General features: G+C 38.9%; 1 protein-coding gene across 2 annotated transcripts in view; it reads right to left on the bottom strand.

Annotated features, from left to right (window-relative positions):
* Positions 1 to 256: 256 nt before the first annotated feature.
* ACAA2 (acetyl-CoA acyltransferase 2) overlaps positions 257 to 20,917 on the bottom strand; it is a 40,351-nt gene continuing 19,690 nt past the window's right edge. Inside the window, exons 5-11 of one of the 2 annotated variants that reach the window (XR_011482698.1) lie at positions 11,066 to 11,213; positions 9,032 to 9,207; positions 8,156 to 8,285; positions 4,053 to 4,123; positions 1,862 to 2,016; positions 1,230 to 1,396; positions 566 to 675 (exon numbers count right to left, since the gene is read on the bottom strand). Coding sequence is in view for 1 of the 2 variants with exons in the window: in XM_020882877.2 (XP_020738536.1) it covers positions 591 to 675; positions 1,862 to 2,016; positions 4,053 to 4,123; positions 8,156 to 8,285; positions 9,032 to 9,207; positions 11,066 to 11,213 (765 nt within the window). In the remaining variant the exon portion in view is untranslated. Of the gene's footprint in view, positions 676 to 1,229; positions 1,397 to 1,861; positions 2,017 to 4,052; positions 4,124 to 8,155; positions 8,286 to 9,031; positions 9,208 to 11,065; positions 11,214 to 20,917 lie in introns of both variants that reach the window. The other variant, XM_020882877.2, reaches the window with a different exon arrangement.

The following is a 20,917-nucleotide window of genomic DNA, read 5'->3' as shown; positions in this document are numbered from 1 at the left end:
ATGGCGGTTGCCAAGGGCTGGAGAGAGGACGGAACGGGGAGCTATTGTTTAGCGGGTTGTGGAGTTCCGGTTCTACAAGATGAAAAGAGCTCTGGAGATGGATGGATGGTAGTGATGGCCACACAACGATGTGAATGTATTTAATGCCACTGAACTGTATGCTTAAAAATGATTAAGATGGTAAATTTTATGTTCTATGTATTTCATCTCAATTAAAACTTTAGAAAAATACAAGAAATGACAGGAAAGGATTAGCTGAAGTTAAGGCAGTATTTATTCAATTTCCCTGCAATCATATTATTTAAGGCATAAATGATGGTTATTTGGCAAGAATACAATTCCCTTTAAAGCCTATGCTAGTTGGATTTCAGTTCAGAAATGCTGCATATGTGGTACAAATTTGAGAGTATCTATTCTGGCATGGGCTCTTGTTTATGATAAATGGGTCTTTGCTTCACCATCCCTTGCCCAAACCCAGTCACTCTCAGTGCAGAGCATGGCTGGTTTGGCATCTGCTCTGAAGGTCACCTGGTTTACTGTGGCCTGGTCAAGTCATGTGAGCATGGACCAGGGCAGGCTGCCTGGTCTCTTCAGGCTGTGTTCTCAATGATGACCGCAATTCCTTGGCCACCTCCAATGCAGGCTGATCCTACAGCGTATTTTCCACCCCGACGCCTGAGAAAGAAAGCAGTGGCTGAAAACTATTTGAATAAAGAATGTACGGAATTAGATAATCAATTAAGTAGAATTTATAATGGTCACATTTGCAATATTCATTCTCGTTCAGCTCATCAGCTCAATGTTTCCTCCAGTCCTCAATACTGGGGAAAAGAGGAGAAAGAATTTGGAGAGCTGAGCATTATTTTAACAAGTGTAGTAACACAGAAGATAGAGGCAGAAACAAACATAAAACAGGAGGTAATTGGGATGGGCTGGAAGTTGAAGAAGACGGAGTAAATATTAATATTCAGCCTCCTTGGTTTATCTGTTTTAGATTTTTACGGACCTTAGAATAAGTATAATTACTGAAGTTTGTCTGTATGAAAGGTCAGATAGTTTAGAACCATTTCATGTCCCTTTCATAAAAATTAAGACTCCTTTAAAGTACCATCCACTCTAATTCTTCAGTCCTGATAGAATGACCTTGAGAAACCATCCAGGAATTATTTTTTGTGCAATCAATCACTCATTTCAACCCAATTATTAAGTGAAACAGGAGTCCTATTTACCCTGATGTCACAGGGAGCCAGAGTGATTTTCAAGCCTTGCATATTTGATTTTGTTTGCAATTTTTCTATTAACAGAACAAAATGGTCCAGAAAACACAGTACAGAAGGAGAAGCTCTTCTGTTAAAACCACAACGTATCAAATGCAGGGAAGGCTCCTCCTGGAACCCTGAAACAGTGAAGGAAAAACTTAGACCCCAATTGTCAGTTTGCTTAGATTTCTTAAATGACAGCATCTTGATCAGCATTTGTTTTCTGAAATAATTGTGTCTTACTCCTGGTAACTAGCACTAGTATGCAAGTGCCCTGAGATGCAGGGCCTCATTATGGACTCCCTGCTGTGCGCCCGCACCAGGGACGGGGCCACACGGACACTGGGCCCTCAGTGAACACGTGCCGAGTGGCTGCACTGCACATGTGGGGAAGAGCAAGTGTCACAGGAGCAGAGGCACCAACAAATCAACCGAGTCATCAGTAAGGTCTGTGAAAAAGGGGTGCTCAAACCGCTGGGAGAAAGGCAGGGCACGGGGCTGTGAGGAAGAATGCAAAGTGCTGGATTGTTCTGCAGAAACCTAAGTTCATGCATTTATACAAAAATCAGCAAATCTGAAAAGCAACAGTTTCTAGCACGTACCTTAATTCATGAACCAGGTGTGCAGTAATTCTTGACCCAGATCCTGCTAATGGGTGACCCAAAGCAATGGCCCCTCCATTCACATTGGTCTTACTTGGGTCAAGATTCAAACTCTTTTCAACTGCCAAATACTGAGGAGCAAAAGCTTCATTCACCTTTAAAACAATCAAAACACTTAATAAAAATCCTTATTCACAAACTTATTTTTAACTGAGAATTGTCCAGTCCTATCGATGGCTAACTTTCCTGTTTTTTTCCCTACTTAAATTACGTTGCAAGGTTACTTTATCTTCAATCATTCTTCATAAAGATAACAGGTCTGAAAATGAATGTATTTACTAAGTGATACTTTTTAAGTGTTAACGCATCCCTTAGAGCAGCGGTCCCCAAACTTTTCGGCACCAGGGACCAGTTTCATGGAATGGAGTTGGGGGTGGGGATGGTTTTGGGATGATTCAAGTGCATTACCATTTATTGTGCACTTTACTTCTAGTATTATTACATCAGCTCCACCAAAGATCATTCAATATTAGATCCTGGAGGCTGGGGACCTCTGCCTTAAAGGAATCCTCAGTGATATTATACATGGATCCTGGACTAGAAGCAACGGAGTACTATAGAAAACCCATAGGTTCTAGAGCCAGATAGATAGTTCAAATCTTGGCTGTGTGCATGTTCTTTAAATTCTCTTGACACTCAACTTTCTTCACTGGTAAAATGTGACTGTTGTCTAAGAGTTATTGTTAATGTTAAATGAAATCATGGGTATTAGTGTTTAGTGTATCATCTGACACAAGCAAATATTCAATAAATAGTTGCTCTTATTATTACTACTAACCCATATTACTAGCCATACTTCCAAGAAGAAACTGACAGACAATAAAGAATAAACCTTCAGAGCCAGACACCTGAGAGGAATAGTTACCATGTTGAAACATGGCCAGAACTAAAAAGTGTCATGCTGTTGAATTACACTTAACAAGGCTGGCTAGGAGCATTACCTTATTTCCTGTATACAGAATTATATTTTCATATGATCTCAGCAGGGAATTTTATAGAGAAGGATACTGATTTTTAAAAAGGCAGCTTTTCCAGGACTGGGATAAAAAGCCACCCTTGTGTTCTTTCCTACTATATTTTATGCTCTCCAGAGATGGTGCTTTACTTGTCCTTAGACCCAACATTTATTTTTCCATTTTATGTAGTCATGAGGTACTGAGTGACCTAGAGTATGTTGTGAAACTAGGCTTTTGAACCCAGGAAAAACTACCTCATGATCATCAAAGTCTCAAAGACAATCACATCAGGGTATGGAGCGGTATGTCCTTGAGTATTTACACATCTATAAATGCTGATAAACATCTCTACAAAGATGACACATTTCAAGAGGTTTAAGTGTGAAATCTGAAGTCAGAAATTCAGTGGTACTTATTTGCTAATGCAAATATGGTAATTAAGCAGCTTAATTACCTAAAATGTTCAAATACTTCCCAAATACTGAATGTATATAATCTGTCTTTAAGCATGTTCTTAATCCTTTCTTTTAATTGTACTAAATATTTAAGATGCTTTTGTTCTAAACTAACGTTAAAGAAATCACTCTCGCAATAAATCTAAGTTTCCAATGAAAAAAATTATGACAGATGCATTCCAAATCAACCCACAACTGTGGTGTAAAAGCCAAGCGTAAGTTTTGGGGTTGGGGGTGGGGGTGACTGTTGACTTGGCAGAAGTGTAAGAAACTTAGATTTGGGATTAGATTATTGTTTTTCTATTAGGTCAATTTTTTTTTTTACCTGTATTTTTCCACTTTAATCCATAAAATAAAGTTAGTTATTTATTTCTCATCCACCTTAACTAACATTCAATTCAGTTCAATAGGCACATTAAGAGTCTAAAATGTATTAATAGCAGAATCTTACAAGGTCATAAAAAAGTACCCAAGAATTATACTTTAGTAGAGGAAGAAAGGCTCTTTGAATTATTCAAATATAAACAAAGCATTTTAATAAAGTAGGGCCTGATTATATGTCAACACAGGCATACAATGAAAGTAATACTTGTTTAGATTCACATCATTTGGAAAGTTTAAAGGTACTAAAACAAAAAGACCTATAAAATCAAACTAAAGCCATCTATGCTATAGAAGTTGATGGTTTATTCCATGTTGTGAAAAATGTAGAACACTTACTTCCACCAAATCCATATCCTTAAGACTCAGCCCTGTTTTCTTCAGTGCCCCACTGATAGCAGGGACAGGACCTATATAAGAACAAAAACCAATTTCATCTTGTAAATATCAAATTTCTCCTTCTTTACTAAATAGATAAGTAAGGAGGAAATAATGTGAGAGTTACTAAAAATCTTGCTACCCTGACAGCACACAATATTAAATGATATGACAGTAAGAAACAGAAAATGGGACAAGGATGAAGAGCCATTTATGCAAATTGTAGATGAGAGACTTAACATGAAAAATTCCACCATAAATGACTTTAAGAGTTCAAACAGCCAAAGGAGTGAGGTTTTGTATAGATGGTTTGTTAAAATATATTTTATTTTTTTTAACTTTAGTTTTTAAAAAAACTTTTGGCTGCTCTGTGCAACTGGCACAGGGATCTAAGTTCCCTAAACAGGGATCAAAACCAGGCCACAGTGGCGAAAGCACCAAGTCCTAACTACTGGACTGCCAGGGAATTCCCATGTATAGATGGTTCTTAATACCAAATGCCAAGGCAAACTGAGTACTCTCCTGGAATACAAATCATATACATTCCCAGTAGAGAAGTGACTGTGGCTACACTCTGAATTTTCAGGCCCATTTTGGACAAAAGGCAAGAAATAGCACTGGTATCTCCATATGGGCACAGCAAGATAAAGAGCTACCAGGCACTTCAGGGAAAAGATAGCTAAAAGAAGGACATATTTGTAACTCCAACAGGAGGAAGAGGTTTGAAATAAAACATAACTCTCATTGAAGAAATGCAAATCCACCTTAAAAAACTTTGGAAATAAACTCTAAGTCCCAGATTTCTGATGATCACTAATGACAGTTCAATTTTGTTGTTCACTCGTTAAGTCGTGTCTGACTCTTTGTGATCCCATGGACTGTAGCACGCCAGGCTTCTCCATCCTTCATTATTTCCTGGAGTTTGCTCAAATTCATGTCCATTGAGTTGGTAATGCTATCTAACCATCTCATCTTCTGCTGCTCCCTTCTCCTTCTGCCCTCAATCTTTCCCAGCATCAGGGTCTTTTCCACTGAGTCAGCTCTTCACATCAGGTGGCCAAGGTATTAGAGCTTATTTTTAATATTGCTCATAATTTTAAGTAAATTGATATTTCTTTCCAAAATATAAAAAATCTGGCTAAAGAGGATTATCTACTTCTCTATCTTCCCTTAGAGAATAAAACTTCCATAAACATCTAAAAAGAGAAATATGAGATGTTTTGTTGAATTCAAATAGTCAAACATCTTATAACAAGCTTCACAAACATTTGTAAGGTAAAATGGGAAATTGGTCTTCACAAGAAAAGCATAACACAATCTAAATATAATAATTTGGTCACCTAGTTAAAAAGTTTCTTGGACAATTATCTGTTAATGGGTAGGGCTACCAATAAACACTTTTTGATTTAAAGCATCAGTTCTATATGGGCTACTGATTTAATACAGTATCTAATTCTAGATTCTCTTTGTATCTTTAAGACATGAAAATGGATGGACAGACAATAGCAGAGCGTTGATTATTCAGCATGGTCAGGGGATGCAGTACCCACAGGTGTGAAAGCTACACACAATAAAAGCTGAGGATGTAAAACCATTCTTCACACATCCCTGCCTTCATAATCATAGTCAGCATGACTAAATGCGTTAGTATTAACTTAGAATTGTTATAGTCAATTGTAACAATATGCTAGGCTACAAGCTAATTTTTAAAGGACTGTTTCCCTATCACTTTGATATTTACTGGGCCTTAGGAAGGTATAGTAGTTTTGCTGGGAAAAGGACACTTTATTTCTAGTAATGGTTCCTACCACTAATAGCTGTGTAACCTTGGGTACCTTTGGTAGCGATAAGCTTCTCATCCAAAGTGCTTTGAGCTGGTTTTAACCTGTTTCTTCTAAAGCATATCTTGCTACAAATGAAGCCCAATAACAGGTAAAGCTAGAGCTGTCCCAGTCAAACAGGCTCAAAGTTCCACCTACCTACCCTCTACCACTGCCACTCATGGGGAGTTCCAGGGAGCACTGCTTCTCCATAACTGTGTCCTTCCTTGGAGCCATTAATTGCGCTCCTCAATTCCTGGCTTTCCACCTTTCTCTGGATCTGTACCTACTGGGCAGGGTTAAGCATTGCTATATGTTGAATAACTGCATAACTGGAGAACAACTATTCTTAGAATTTGGGTTGATGAATCAATCTCCACCAGATACTCAATAATCTACTCTCCCTTATTTATTCAGCTGGTGCACTTCATGCAGTTACCTTGTTTGGCCCCATACTACACCTGAGAGCTGAGCTATTTAGGTGAGGGGGAGGACATCTTATGGTATGGGACACAGCTCTGTCCCAATCCTGAGGAAAAACAGAATTCTTCCACAATGGCATTTATTATATACTACAGGGCAAATATTCAGGCCCAAGAATAGACGGAAGAAAAACTAAACTTTCTTGTTCACTGACCATGTCAATGTATCAGAAACTCTTAAGAGAGGTTTAACTGAAAACTGCAAAATAACTACTTACCTATATCAAATAAATACAGTTGATCATCAAAACCAGCTATACAATGGAAAAACCCCATATTCCGAGGTTCTACCTGGACCTACTAGACGAAACAAAATCTTGAGGTGGACTGGGGTTATGGTTAGATTTTGATCATCATTTGGGGCTGGGAACTACTGCCATAAATAACAAAATGATAAATGCCATACCAATACACAGATGTTTAATTTTTAAAGCTACCTTTCATTTCTAAGACAAAAGTTGTACTTTGCTGACAGTAGGTAGCTGAAAGTAAGGTTTTAAAACCATAATAAAGAAAAAAACAAATGACTTTTAACAGATGGTTGCAAAGCTTGCAGTTCTGGTTGACATAATTTACAACACAGTGAAAAATGACAAGGTATGGACATGCCAGCTTTCTTTCTGAGGAATTCTGTACAGAGATAAATCTCTCAAGGACATGGCAACGAACATGGCTGGTATTAATTTAGTTCCAAATCAACATAAGTGATTTTTATCTGGGTAGCACCTAGAGGCTTACACTGAAGGATTTCTGAGAAGGCAGGCTGGAAACAGGTGATCTCCCTTTTAATCTTAGGACCTACTTCAAAAACCAATTTAGTTAGTCAAAAAATGCCTAACTAAGTATATAGGAAAATCTTTGGCTCATCGAAAATCTCAATCTATAACCTAGGGCAGGCTTTTTCTTGGGGTATGAAGGTATAGGTGGGATAGATCAAAGCCAATTTTATTTTTGTGAGGCACATAATTGGCTCCCTGTCTCCCCAGAGGATGATGCAGGAACTACTAAAATTCAGCATTATCTACAGTTCCTAGGAGTATACCCAGCAAAGTTTTTTGTTTTCCTTCTAATTCATATTTTTGGAACCAAGACTATACATATTTGTAAGGAGTTTCAAATTTTCTCCTGCTAGTATTTTGTCAATTGAGATGCATTGTTTAGAATTTTTCATTTTCCTATTAAGTCATAAATAGGCCAGGTGCATTATTTCTTTGACTTCCTGAGGCAAAAGAGGGAAAAGAGCACTGGGATAAGAGACTTGGATTCACATCCCCATTTCATCACTTACTGCTTTTGAACTTTACAAGACCATCCCCCCAAGCCTCAGTTTTTCTATTCACAAAATCTCACTTAGTAGGGTTGTGGGAAGATTAAATGAGCTGCATGTAAAATTATGTGTAAAACACCCAGTGAGGTCCGTATATTCTCTACCTCATCCCATGATCTTTCCCATCTCCCATTTTTGTCTGTCTTGTCATTAACTTGTCAGTAATGCTTCTCTGTTGTTTACTGTGTGTTAATTTTATATATCTTAAATGGACAACATGACACAATTACTGCCCACAAGGAGTTTACATGGTTTTGGTCTTCCCATTGTGCCAGGCATAGATTTTCATAAAGATGGGTTGTTTAAATGACTGATGACCAATTTCCTTTTCTCCAAAAGTGACCTTGATGTGGCTACTGTTTCAGGAATCTGAATGCCAAAGACGATTTACCTCCAGAAACATAACAGAACCAACTTGTATCACTGCAAACTTACCAATACCCATGATAGTGGGATCACATCCAGACACAAAATAGCCCACAATTCTTGCCAGTGGTGTGAAGTTATGTTTTTTAACAGCATCTTCACTCGCTATGATAACAGCTCCAGCACCATCGGAAACCCCCTTGGAAACAAACACAGATGATTAACTAGAGGGTAAAAGAATATAGTTAATCAAGCTTTGAGCTAATGGAGTGCTATTAGGATTATGGCAACATATAGGAAGCAGCCCCATAATCTGGACACAACAAGTAGCACTAGTGATTTGTAGCACTAGTGATAAACTGCTGTATTAAAGAGACTGTCTCAGGCACAGAATACAACCTCACTAATGGAAACAGGAACGAATGTAAAGGAAAAGCTTATATCCAGATGTGGGTAGATTTAAGAAGAAATCTGATGAGGTGCATACATGAGGAAGAAAAAGTAAAATAATAAACCAGGTAGATTTCACTGGACAGCACATGGAACTCAGCTCAATGTTAGGTGGCAACCTGGATGGGAGGGGAGTTTGGGGGAGAATGGATACATGTGTATGTAGGGCTGAGTCCCTTTGCTGCTCACCTGAAACCACCTCAACATTGTTTGCTAGTTGGTTATAGCCCAGTACAAAATAAAAAGTTAAAAAAAAAAAAAAAACAGGTAGATTTCCTTCTAACATTCTGAAAAGACTAAGAAATTGGCAGAGTATTACATAAGGGCCCCCTAATTTATTTTGGAGTATGAAAACCCAAATTAACAGAATATGAATACCACTAGCTTAGGCTAAGTAACTGAAGATCAGCATGAAAGGCATATAAAAGATATTGCCTGATCAGTTTGCAGTGAACACATCAAGAAGGGTTCAAGGTAGGCCCGGGTGCTACCTACCGACGCATTCCCTGCAGTAACGGTTCCTTCTTTCTTGAACACTGGAGGAAGTTTATTTAACTGCTCCATGGTTGTTTGGGGCCGAGGATGTTCATCTACTTGCATTGTCTGTTTTCCTTTCTTTGTCTTCACCTCAACTGGTGCCATCTCATTATTAAAGTTGCCAGCATCATTAGCTAAAAGAGTAGAAAGACTATTCATAAGAATGGGAAGAAAAAAAGAACATAAACTAGAAAAATGAAATCAAATATATCCTTCAATTTAATTTCTGTTCTGTCCTTTCCTCTCAGTCTACTTTAATATAAGCTTTTATTACTTACATTACTTACCTTGTCTATTGGAGGATTTAATATACTGTTACCCATGCAGATACATTATGTAATATTACAATTTTGACTTTTTTTTTTAACTACAATATTTTTTATAAGGTAGTGCTAGATTATTAGTGTTTGCCTGCTACCTACAGATGTAATGGCATCAAATGGATTTAATGCCCTTTTTTAACTTCTCTGGGTGAGATACAAAATAGTTGAAAAAGTTACCAAGTTGTATTAATACTGATAGTCTACAGGAATGTATTGTACACTTAAAATTTTACTAAGAGGATAGATCTCATGTTAACTGTTTTTATCACAATAAGAAAAAAGGTTACCAAGTTGTCTATGTCACCAAGTCATCTATCAATGAAATTTAATGACAAGCAATGTGAAGAAATTATATGCCCTATTACTGACACAGTTCTAAGTAAAACAGCTTATCTGCTTCCAATCCCATTGACTGGAGTGGACAACAGTTAATCTAAAGCTTCAGAAATAGAGTAAGTCAGGAATGCATGCATGCTCAGTCACTCAGTAGTGTCTGACTCTTTGCAACCCCATGAACTGCAGCCCTCCAGGCTCCTCTATCCAAGGATTTTCCAGGCAAGAATACTGGAGTGGGTTGCCATTTCCTCCTTCAGGGGATGTTCCCAACCCAGGGATTGAACTCATGTCTCCTGCACTGGCAGGTGACTCTTTACCACTGAGTTACCTGGGAAGCCCAAGTTAGAAATAATACCACCTTAAAGTTGATGCCATTTCATAACAGGCTAACACTTCCTTTATTTTTTTTTTTCACAACAATTCTGTTAGAGAAAAAGGGAAGGCAAATATTTTTACCTCTATTATTAGCACAGTGAATAAATACTTGGTAAATAAATGATTAAAGTCAGAAAATATGTCCATGGCAAAACTAGAAACAGGCTAACTCTTGACCTTAGACCAATACCCTTCCACTTAAATGTGTAACTAAAAACAGTATGACTTGGATCAGCTCCATTCCATTTATCCCTCTGAAATACTAAAATGAACTTTATCCTCACTATTTCACTTATTTAATATCCCCTAATTAAGAGTGTCTGCTCATTTATAATAGTTTAGTTTTCAAAACTCTTTCAGAGGACTAACAAATACTGATAAAAGAACAGCTGTCATTTTGCCCATTTTGGACTGGCTCACCAGCAGTGTGCAGTGTTACACAGGGCACCACAGCTGAGGCCTTGGGCTAGTTCTGGGTCTCTGAGGCAGGTGCAATGATTCTCAATTAGGAATGGGAGAGGGAACTCATAAAGAGACCCCCAATGAGTCTTCCCCAAACATAGCATCCCCTTCTTGTGAGTATGAGACGCCTCTTGAGGCACCACATCCTCTGCCCCAGCTGCCTCAGAGCCAGCACCTCCAGCGGAGTGTATCATAGCCCTCAGAGTCTTCTACTGACCCGTTTGGGGCAAAGTTCAAGTGTCCAGATAGGATGAATTATCCACACTACTTTAAGGAGCATTCACATACTTCAAAAGAGAAACTTCCAATTAATTTGCAATCATTAACAGAACATTCAATATTTAAGCATTAAAAACAAATAAATAATAACAAAAAATATGAGTTTCAAAAGGTATCATTTTAAACAATATTATTGTATGGCCTTTATAATCTAAAAGGATAAAAACCTTTCCTAGTTTTCCTCCTAAAGATATCTGTAATAACCACTTTCACTGACCAGCTTTCCATCTCTGCTGTGACTGCAGGGCGTATCTGTCACAATCTTCTCTGCTTATTTGATGTTTTACAGCAAGATTCTCTGCAGTAATTGCCATCGGCATTTGGATATGCGAATCTGTTAATCCTGTCCACAGAGTGTCTTCCAGCTATTAAAAGACATTGATAAAGTCATTTGTAAAGTGTCTCTTTTGAAAGTAATATGCTAACATTTCTTTAAATAATCAACAGTTCCAACAAAAAAGGTAAAAGTAAAATAAGATTTTCTGATAAGCATTTACTATTACTATGATTTATATTTGGTTCTGAGACATTTTCTAAAAAAACTTGAGGAAAACATAGGCAAAACACTCTCTGACATAAATCACAGCAGGAACCTCTATGACCCACCTCCCAGAGTAATGGAAATAAAAGCAAAAATAAACAAGTGGGACCTAATTAAACTTAAAAGCTTTTGCACAACAAAGGACACTATAAGCAAGGTGAAAAGACAGCCTTCAGAATGGGAGAAAATAGTAGCACACGAAGCAACTGACAAAGAATTAATCTCAAAAATATACAAGCAGCTCCTGCAGCTCAATTCCAGAAAAATAAACGACCCAATCAAAAAATGGTCAAAGAACTAAACAGACATTTCTTCAAAGAAGACATACAGATGGCTAACAAACATATGAAAAGATGCTCAATATCACTCATTATCAGGGAAATGTAAATCAAAACCACAATGAGGTACCATCTCACACCAGTCAGAATGGCTGCTATCAAAAAGACTACAAACAATAAATGCTGGAGAGGGTGCAGAGAAAAAGGAGCCCCCTACACTGTTGGTGGGAATGCAAACTAGTACAGCAGCTATGGAGAACAGTGTGGAGATTCCTTAAAACACTGGAAATAGAACTGCCATAGGACCCGGCAACCCCACTGCTGGGAATACACACTGAGGAAACCAGAATTGAAAGAGATATGTGTACTCCAATGTTCACTGCAGCACTGTTTATCATAGCCATGACATGGAAGCAACCTAGATGTCCATTGGCAGAAGAATGGATAAGAAAGCTGTGGTACATATACACAATGGAATATTACTCAGCCATTAAAAAGAATTCATTTGAATCAGTTCTAATGAGGTGGATGAAACTGAAGCCTATTATACAGAGTGAAGTTAAGTCAGAAAGAAAAACACCAATATAGTATACTAACGCATATATATGGAATTTAGAAAGATGGTAACGATGACCCTATATGGGAGACAGCAAAAGAAACACAGATGTAAAGAACAGTCTTTGGATTCTGTGGGAGAAGGCGAGGGTGGGATGATTTGAGAGGGTAGCGTTGAAACAAACGTGCATATTATTATATGTGAAGCAGATCCCAGTCCAGCTTTGATGCATGAGACAGGGTGCTCAGGGCTGGTGCACTGGATGACCCTGGGGAATGGGATGCAGAGGGAGGTGGGAAGGGGATTCTGGATGGGGAACACATGTGCACCTGTGGCTGATTCATGTCGATGTTTGGCAAAAACCACTACAATATTGTAAAGTAATTAGCCTCCAATTAAAATAAATTTAAAAATAAATAAAAAATAAAAACACCATAACAAAATGCACACATTCTCTGCTCTAAACACAGGGCTCGAAGGGAGGAGCCAAGATGGCGGAGGAATAAGACGGGGAGACCACTTTCTCCCCTACAAATTCATCGAAAGAACATTTGAATGCTGAGCAAATTTCACAAAACAACTTCTGATCGCTAGCAGAGGACATCAGGCGCCCAGAAAAGCAGCCCATTGTCTTTGAAGGGATGTAGGACAAAATATAAAAGATAAAAAGGGAGTCAAAAGAGCTACGGACGGAGACCCGTCCTGGGAAGGGAGTCGTAATAGAAGTTTCCAATCACCAGGAAACCCTCGCATTGGTGGGACTGGGGGAAGTTTTCGGCAATCTAACTGGGAGGAAAAATTAAACAAGGCCCACAGATTACGTGCCTAAAAGCAACTCCCAGCAGAAAAGTACCCCAGACGCCCGTACCCGCCAGCAACAAGCGGGGACAGAATGGAGAAGAGCGGGCGGCATTGCTTAGGGTAAGGACCGGCCCGAAGACCCTGAGAGCAATCGGAGGGAGCTTTTTTAAACTGTGGGATAGCAAGGGTCAAAATTAACTGGCCCGAACACACTGCCGGCGGTTCGTAAAACAAAGGGACTGAGAAACTCCAGAGAAGAGCCGGCCCAGCCCCGCTGGAGGTAGGAGGCAGGGGGTAGGGGAAAAGGGCAAACTCAGCCCCTGAGAAGCCACCCCCTCCCACACTGCAAACAGGCCCCCGGTTCCTGTCTAAAGACTTCCTGAGACCCGACTGGTGGCGCGCGCTGGCGCCGCGGAGGGAAAAAGCGCGCAGTACCCGGGGAGATTGCGCCCAAGCCTCTGGCTGCCAGAGCCGCTTGCCGCTGAGGGAAAAGGCGCGCTGCACCCGGGGAGAGTGCACCCAAGCTTCTGGCTGCCTGGGCCTCTCGACGCGGAGGGAAAAGGCGCGCTGCACCCGGGGAGAGTGCGCCCAAGCCTCTGGCTGCTTGAACCGCTCAGGCTGGGGAAGGCACAAAACGCAGGCGCAACCGAATCCGTGCTTTTGTGGAGTACCCGAAAACTGGAACCGCACTCAATGCAGGGCCCGCTCCATATAGAGCAGCCGGGAGCCTGAGCAGTGTAGATGGCGAAAGCACAGACACCCGTGAGCTGGGCAAGCCCAGTGTGGCCGGAACACGGTGAGTGCTATCCACACAGAGCGGTATCTGTCTGCAGCGCCCCGCCCTCCCCGTAGCAGGACTGAACTGAACTAGCAAACCTAAATAAGAGATCACCTCCGCCCGCCTGTGTCAGGGCGGAAATTAGACACCGAAGAGACAGCAAACAGAAGCCAAATAAACAAAGGGAACCGCTTCAGAAAGGACCGGTGCAACAGATTAAAATCCCTGAAGGTAACACCGACTACACCGGAAGGGGCCTACAGATATCGAGAAGTGTAAGCTGGAAAGAGGAGCTATCTGAAATTGACCTGAACCTACACTGACAGCAACAACTCCAGAGAAATTCCTAGATATATATGTATATATATTTTTTAATTAAAAAAAATTTTTTTTCTTTCCTTTTTTTTTCTTTTTTATTTTTTCTCCTTTATTTTCTTTTAAAATTCCCTATTACTCCCCCATTACTCTTCAACTTCCATTTTCATATATTTTTAAGATTTTTTTAATTAGGGAAAAAATTTTTTTTTCTTTTTCTTGTTTTTCTCTCCTATTTCCTTTTAAAGTCCTCTAATAATCCTCTATCATTCCTTAATTTTCATTTTTATTTCACTATAACCTTGCCAAAAAAAAGAGAGAGAGAAACCCTATTTTTAAACCAAACTTCATATACATTTCTAAATTTTTTTGTGTGTTTTTGTTTTTGTCTTTAAATATTGTATTTCAAAGAGTCTAACCTCTACACTAGATTTTTAATCTTTGTTTTTCAGTATGTGATATAAATTTTGGACATTTAAGAATCCAATATTCAGTTCCCATTTCTATTCAGGAGTGTGGTGATTACTCTCCCACTTTTGACTCTCTGTTTTCTACTTCAGAACACCTCTATTTCCTCCTTTCCCTTTCTCTTCCCAATCCAACTCTGTGAATCTTTGTGGGTGTCTGGGCTACGGAGAACACTTTGGGAACAGATAACTGCGTACATCTGTCTCTCTCCTCTTGAGTCCCCTTTTTCTCCTCTTGCTCACCTCTATCTCCTTCCTCCCTCTCCTATTCTTCATGTAACTCTGAACCTCTCTGGTTGTCTCTCATGGTGGAGAATCTTTTCACCATTAACCTAGAAGTTTTATTATCAGTGCTGTATAGTTGGAGAAGGCTTGAGACTATTGGAAGAATAAAACTGAAATCCAGAGGCAGGAGACTTAAGCCCAAATCCTGAGAAAACCAGAAAACTCCTGACTACACAGAACATTAAGGAATAAGAGACCATCCAAAAGCCTCCATACCTACACCAAAAGCAACCACCACCCAAGAGCCAATAAGCTCCAGTACAAGACATACCACGTAAATTCTTTAGCAACGCAGGAACATAGACCTGAGTGTCAACATACAGGCTGTCCAAAGTCACACCTAACACATAGACCCATTGCAAAACTCATTACTGGACACTCCATTGCACTCCAGAGAGAAGAAATGCAATTCCATGCACCAGAATGCTGACACAAGCTTCCCTAACCAGGAAACCTTGACAAACCAATTGTCCAACCCCACCCACTGGGTGAAACCTCCACAATAAAAAGGAACCTCAGACCACAAGAATACAGAAAGCCCACTCCAGACACAGCAATCTAAACAAGATGAAAAGGCAGAGAAATACCCAACAGCTAAAGGAACATGAAAAGAGCCCACCAAGTCAAACAAAAGAGGAGGAAATAGGGAATCTACCTGAAAAAGAATTTAGAATAATGATAATAAAAATGATACAAAATCTTGAAAACAAAATGGAGTTACAAATAAATAGCCTGGAGACAAAGATTGAGAAGATGCAAGAAATGTTTAACAAGGACCTAGAAGAAATTTTAAAAAGTCAGTTAAAAATTAATAATGAATTAAATGAGATCAAAAACACTCTGGAGGGAACCATGAGTAGAATAACAGAGACAGAAGAAAGGATAAGTGAGTTAGAAGATAAAATGGTGGAAATAAATGAAGCAGAGAGGAAAAAAGAAAAAAGAATCAAAAGAAATGAGGACAACCTCAGGGACCTCTGGGACAACGTGAAACACCTCAACATTCGAATCATAGGAGTCCCAGAAGAAGAAGACAAAAAGAAAGGCCATGAGAAGTTACTCGAGGAGATAATAGCTGAAAACTTCCCTAAAATGGGGAAGGAAATAGCCACTCAAGTCCAAGAAACCCAGAGAGTCCCAAACAGGATAAACCCAAGGCGAAACACCCCAAGACACATATTAATCAAATTAACAAAAGATCAAACACAAAGAACAAACATTAAAAGCAGCAGGGAGAAACAACAAGTAACACACAAAGGGATTCCCATAAGGATAACAGCTGATCTATCAATAGAAACCCTTCGGGCCAGAAGGGAATGGCAGGACATACTTAAAGTAATGAAAGAGAATAACCTACAACCTAGATTACTCTACCCAGCAAGGATCTCATTCAGATATGAAGGCGAACTCAAAAGCTTTACAGACAAGCAAAAGCTGAGAGAATTCAGCACCACCAAACCAGCTCTTCAACAAATACTAAAGGATCTTCTCTAGACAGGAAACACAGAAAGGTGGTATAAACGTGAACCCCAAACAACAAAATAAATGGCAACGGGACCATACCTATCAATAATTACCTTAAATGTAAATGGGTTGAATGCCCCAACCAAAAGACAAAGGCTGGCTGAATGGATACAAAAGCAAGACCCCTATATATGCTGTCTACAAGAGACCCACCTCAAAACAAGGGACACATACAGACTAAAAGTGAAGGGCTGGAAAAAAATATTCCACGCAAACGGAGACCAAAAGAAAGCAGGAGTCGCAATACTCATATCAGATAAAATAGACTTTCAAATAAAGGCTGTGAAAAGAGACAAAGATGGACACTACATAATGATCAAAGGATCAATCCAAGAAGAAGATATAACAATTATAAATATATATGCACCCAACATAGGAGCACCGCAATATGTAAGGCAAACGCTAACGAGTATGAAAGAGGAAATTAACAGTAACACAATAATACTAGGAGACTTTAATACCCCACTCACAACTATGGACAGATCAACTAAACAGAAAATGAACAAGGAAACACAAACTTTAAAGGACACAATGGACCAGCTAGACCTAACTGACATCTATAGGACATTTCACCCCAAAACAATCAACTTCACCTTTTTCTCAAGTGCACACGGAACCTTCTCCAGAATAGATCACATCCTGGGCCATAAATCTAGTCTTGGTAAATTCAAAAAGATTGAAATCATTCCAGTCATCTTTTCTGACCATAGTGCAGTAAGATTAGATCTCAATTACAGGGAAAAAATTATTAAAAATTCAAACATATGGAGGCTAAACAACACGCTTCTGAATAACCAACAAATCATAGAAGAAATCAAAAAAGAAATCAAAATATGCATAGAAATGAATGAAAATGAAAACACAACAACCCAAAACCTATGGGACACTGTAAAAGCAGTGCTAAGGGGAAGATTCATAGCATTACAGACCTACCTCAAGAAACAAGAAAAAAGTCAAATAAATAACCTAACTCTACACCTAAAGCAACTAGAGGAGGAAGAAATGAAGAACCCCAGGGTTAGTAGAGGAAAGAAATCTTAAAAATTAGGGCAGAAATAAATGCAAAAGAAACTAAAGAGACCATAGCAAAAATCAACAAAGCTAAAAGCTGTTTTTTTGGAAAAATAAACAAAATTGACAAACCATTAGCAAGACTCATTAAGAAACAAAGGGAGAAGAACCAAATTAACAAAATTAGAAACGAAAATGGAGAGATCACAACAGACAACACTGAAATACAAAGGATCATAAGAGACTACTACCAGCAGCTCTATGCCAATAAAATGGACAACTTGGAAGAAATGGACAAGTTCTTAGAGAAGTATAACTTTCCAAAACTGAACTAGGAAGAAACAGAAGATCTTAACAAACCCATCACAAGCAAGGAAATCGAAACTGTAATCAGAAATCTTCCAGCAAACAAAAGCTCAGGACCAGATGGCTTCACAGCTGAATTCTACCAAAAATTTAGAGAAGAGCTAACACCTATCTTACACAAACTCTTCCAGAAAATTGCAGAAGAAGGTAAACTTCCAAACTGATTCTATGAGGCCACCATCACCCTAATTCCAAAACCAGACAAAGATGCCACAAAAAAAGAAAACTACAGGCCAATATCACTGATGAACATAGATGCAAAAATCCTTAACAAAATTCTAGCAAACAGAATCCAACAACATATTAAAAAAATGATACATCATGACCAAGTGGGCTTTATCCCAGGAATGCAAGGATTCTTTAATATCCGCAAATCAATCAATGTAATACACCACATTAACAAATTGAAAGATAAAAACCATATGATTATCTCAATAGATGCAGAAAAAGCCTTTGACAAAATTCAACATCCATTTATGATTAAAACTCTCCAGAAAGCAGGAATAGAAGGAACATACCTCAACATAATCAAAGCTATATATGACAAACCCACAGCAAGCATCAGCCTCAATGGTGAAAAATTGAAAGCATTTCCCCTGAAATCAGGAACAAGACAAGGGTGCCCACTCTCACCACTACTATTCAACATAGTTTTGGAAGTGTTGGCCACAGCAATCAGGGCAGAAAAAGAAGTAAAAGGAATCCAGATAGGAAAAGAAGTGAAACTCTCTCTGTTTGCAGATGACATGATCCTCTACATAGAAAACCCTAAAGACTCTACCAGAAAATTACTAGAGCTAATCAACGAATACAGTAAAGTTGCAGGATATAAAATTAACACACAGAAATCTCTTGCATTCCTATACACTAACAATGAGAAAACAGAAAGAGAAATTAAGGAAACGATACCATTCACCATTGCAACAAAAAGAATAAAATACTTAGGAGTATATCTACCTAAAGAAACAAAAGACCTATACATAGAAAACTATAAAACACTGATGAAAGAAATCAAAGAGGACACAAACAGATGGAGAAATATACCGTGTTTATGGATTGGAAGAATCAATATTGTCAAAATGGCTATACTACCCAAAGCAATCTATAGATTCAATGCAATCCCTATCAAACTACCAACGGTATTTTTCACAGAACTAGAACAAATAATTTCACAATTTCTATGGAAATACAAAAAACCTCGAATAGCCAAAGTAATCTTGAGAAAGAAGAATGGAACTGGAGGAATCAACCTGCCTGACTTTAGTCTCTACTACAAAGCCACAGTCATCAAGACAGTATGGTACTGGCACAAAGACAGAAATATAGATCAATGGAACAGAATAGAAAGCCCAGAGATAAATCCACGAACCTATGGTCACCTTATCTTCGACAAAGGAGGCAAGGATATACAATGGAAAAAAGACAACCTCTTTAACAAGTGGTGCTGGGAAAACTGGTCAACCACTTGTAAAAGAATGAAACTAGAACACTTTCTAACACCATACACAAAAATAAACTCAAAATGGATTAAAGATCTAAATGTAAGACCAGAAACTATAAAACTCCTAGAGGAGGACATAGGCAAAACACTCTCCGACATAAATCACAGCAGGATCCTCTATGACCCACATCCCAGAATTTTAGAAACAAAAGCAAAAATAAACAAATAGGACCTAATGAAACTTAAAAGCTTTTGCACAACAAAGGAAACTATAAGCAAGGTGAAAAGACAGCCCTCAGATTGGGAGAAAATAATAGCAAATGAAGCAACAGACAAAGGATTAATCTCAAAAATATACAAGCAACTCCTCCAGCTCAACTCCAGAAAAATAAATGACCCAATCAAAAAATGGGCCAAAGAACTAAACAGACATTTCTCCAAGGAAGACATACAGATGGCTAACAAACACATGAAAAGATGCTCAACATCACTCATTATCAGAGAAATGCAAATCAAACCACAATGAGGTACCATTATACGCCAGTCAGGATGGCTGCTATCCAAAAGTCTACAAGCAATAAATGCTGGAGAGGGTGTGGAGAAAAGGGAACCCTCTTACACTGTTGGTGGGAATGCAAATTAGTACAGCTGCTATGGAAAACAGTGTGGAGATTTCTTAAAAAGCTGGAAATAGAACTGCCATATGACCCAGCAATCCCACTTCTGGGCATACACACTGAGGAAACCAGATCTGAAAGAGACACGTGCATCCCAATGTTCATCGCAGCACTGTTTATAATAGCCAGGACATGGAAGCAACCTAGATGCCCATCAGCAGACGAATGGATGAGGAAGCTGTGGTACATATACACCATGGAATATTACTCAGCCATTAAAAAGAATTCATTTGAATCAGTTCTAATGAGATGGATGAAACTGGAGCCCATTATACAGAGCAAAGTAAACCAGAAAGATAAAGACCATTATAGTATACTAACACATATATATGGAATTTAGAAAGATGGTAACGATAACCCTATATGCAAAACAGAAAAAGAGACTCAGATGTATAGAACAGACTTGTGGACTCTGGGAGAAGGCGAGGGTGGGATGTTTCAAGAGAACAGCATCAAAACATGTATATTATCTAGGGTGAAACAGATCACCAGCCCAGGTTGGGTGCATGAGACAAATGCTCGGGCCTGGTGCACTGGGAAGACCCAGAGGGATCGGGTGGAGAGGGAGGTGGGAGGGGGGACCGGGATGGGGAATATATGTAAATCCATGGCTAATTCATTTCAATGTATGACAAAAACCACTGCAATGATGTAATTAGCCTCCAACTAATAAAAATAAATGGAAAAAAAAAAGCAAAAAAAACAAAAACCAAAAAAACCACAGGGCTCTAAGGAGAAGCAACAGTGCTAAATGTGCAGGGTGAGAATGTAGGAAGTCATCCTACAATCAAAACTTAAATCCTCAAGGTTCCATTTCATAAGAAACTTCAATTCTCATGCAACGTTTCCCTGTAGCCACCTCTGTAAGGCAGTTACGAACGCCCTCAGAAAGAGTATAGCTGTCCTCTTTTTTTCCATCCCACACCTCCAGTGGTAGGAACAGCAGATTCTACCAGTTACTGTGAGGCTAAAAAAGCCCGAGATAGGCTGGTTTTTGTTATCCAATTAGTTAGTCTCTGATAAATGGGC

The sequence above is a fragment of the Odocoileus virginianus genome, chromosome 22, assembly GCF_023699985.2.
Source record: "Odocoileus virginianus isolate 20LAN1187 ecotype Illinois chromosome 22, Ovbor_1.2, whole genome shotgun sequence".
Lineage (NCBI taxonomy): Eukaryota > Metazoa > Chordata > Mammalia > Artiodactyla > Cervidae > Odocoileus > Odocoileus virginianus.
Note: the sequence above shows the minus strand (reverse complement) of the source record. Positions and strands in the feature narration are given on the sequence as shown.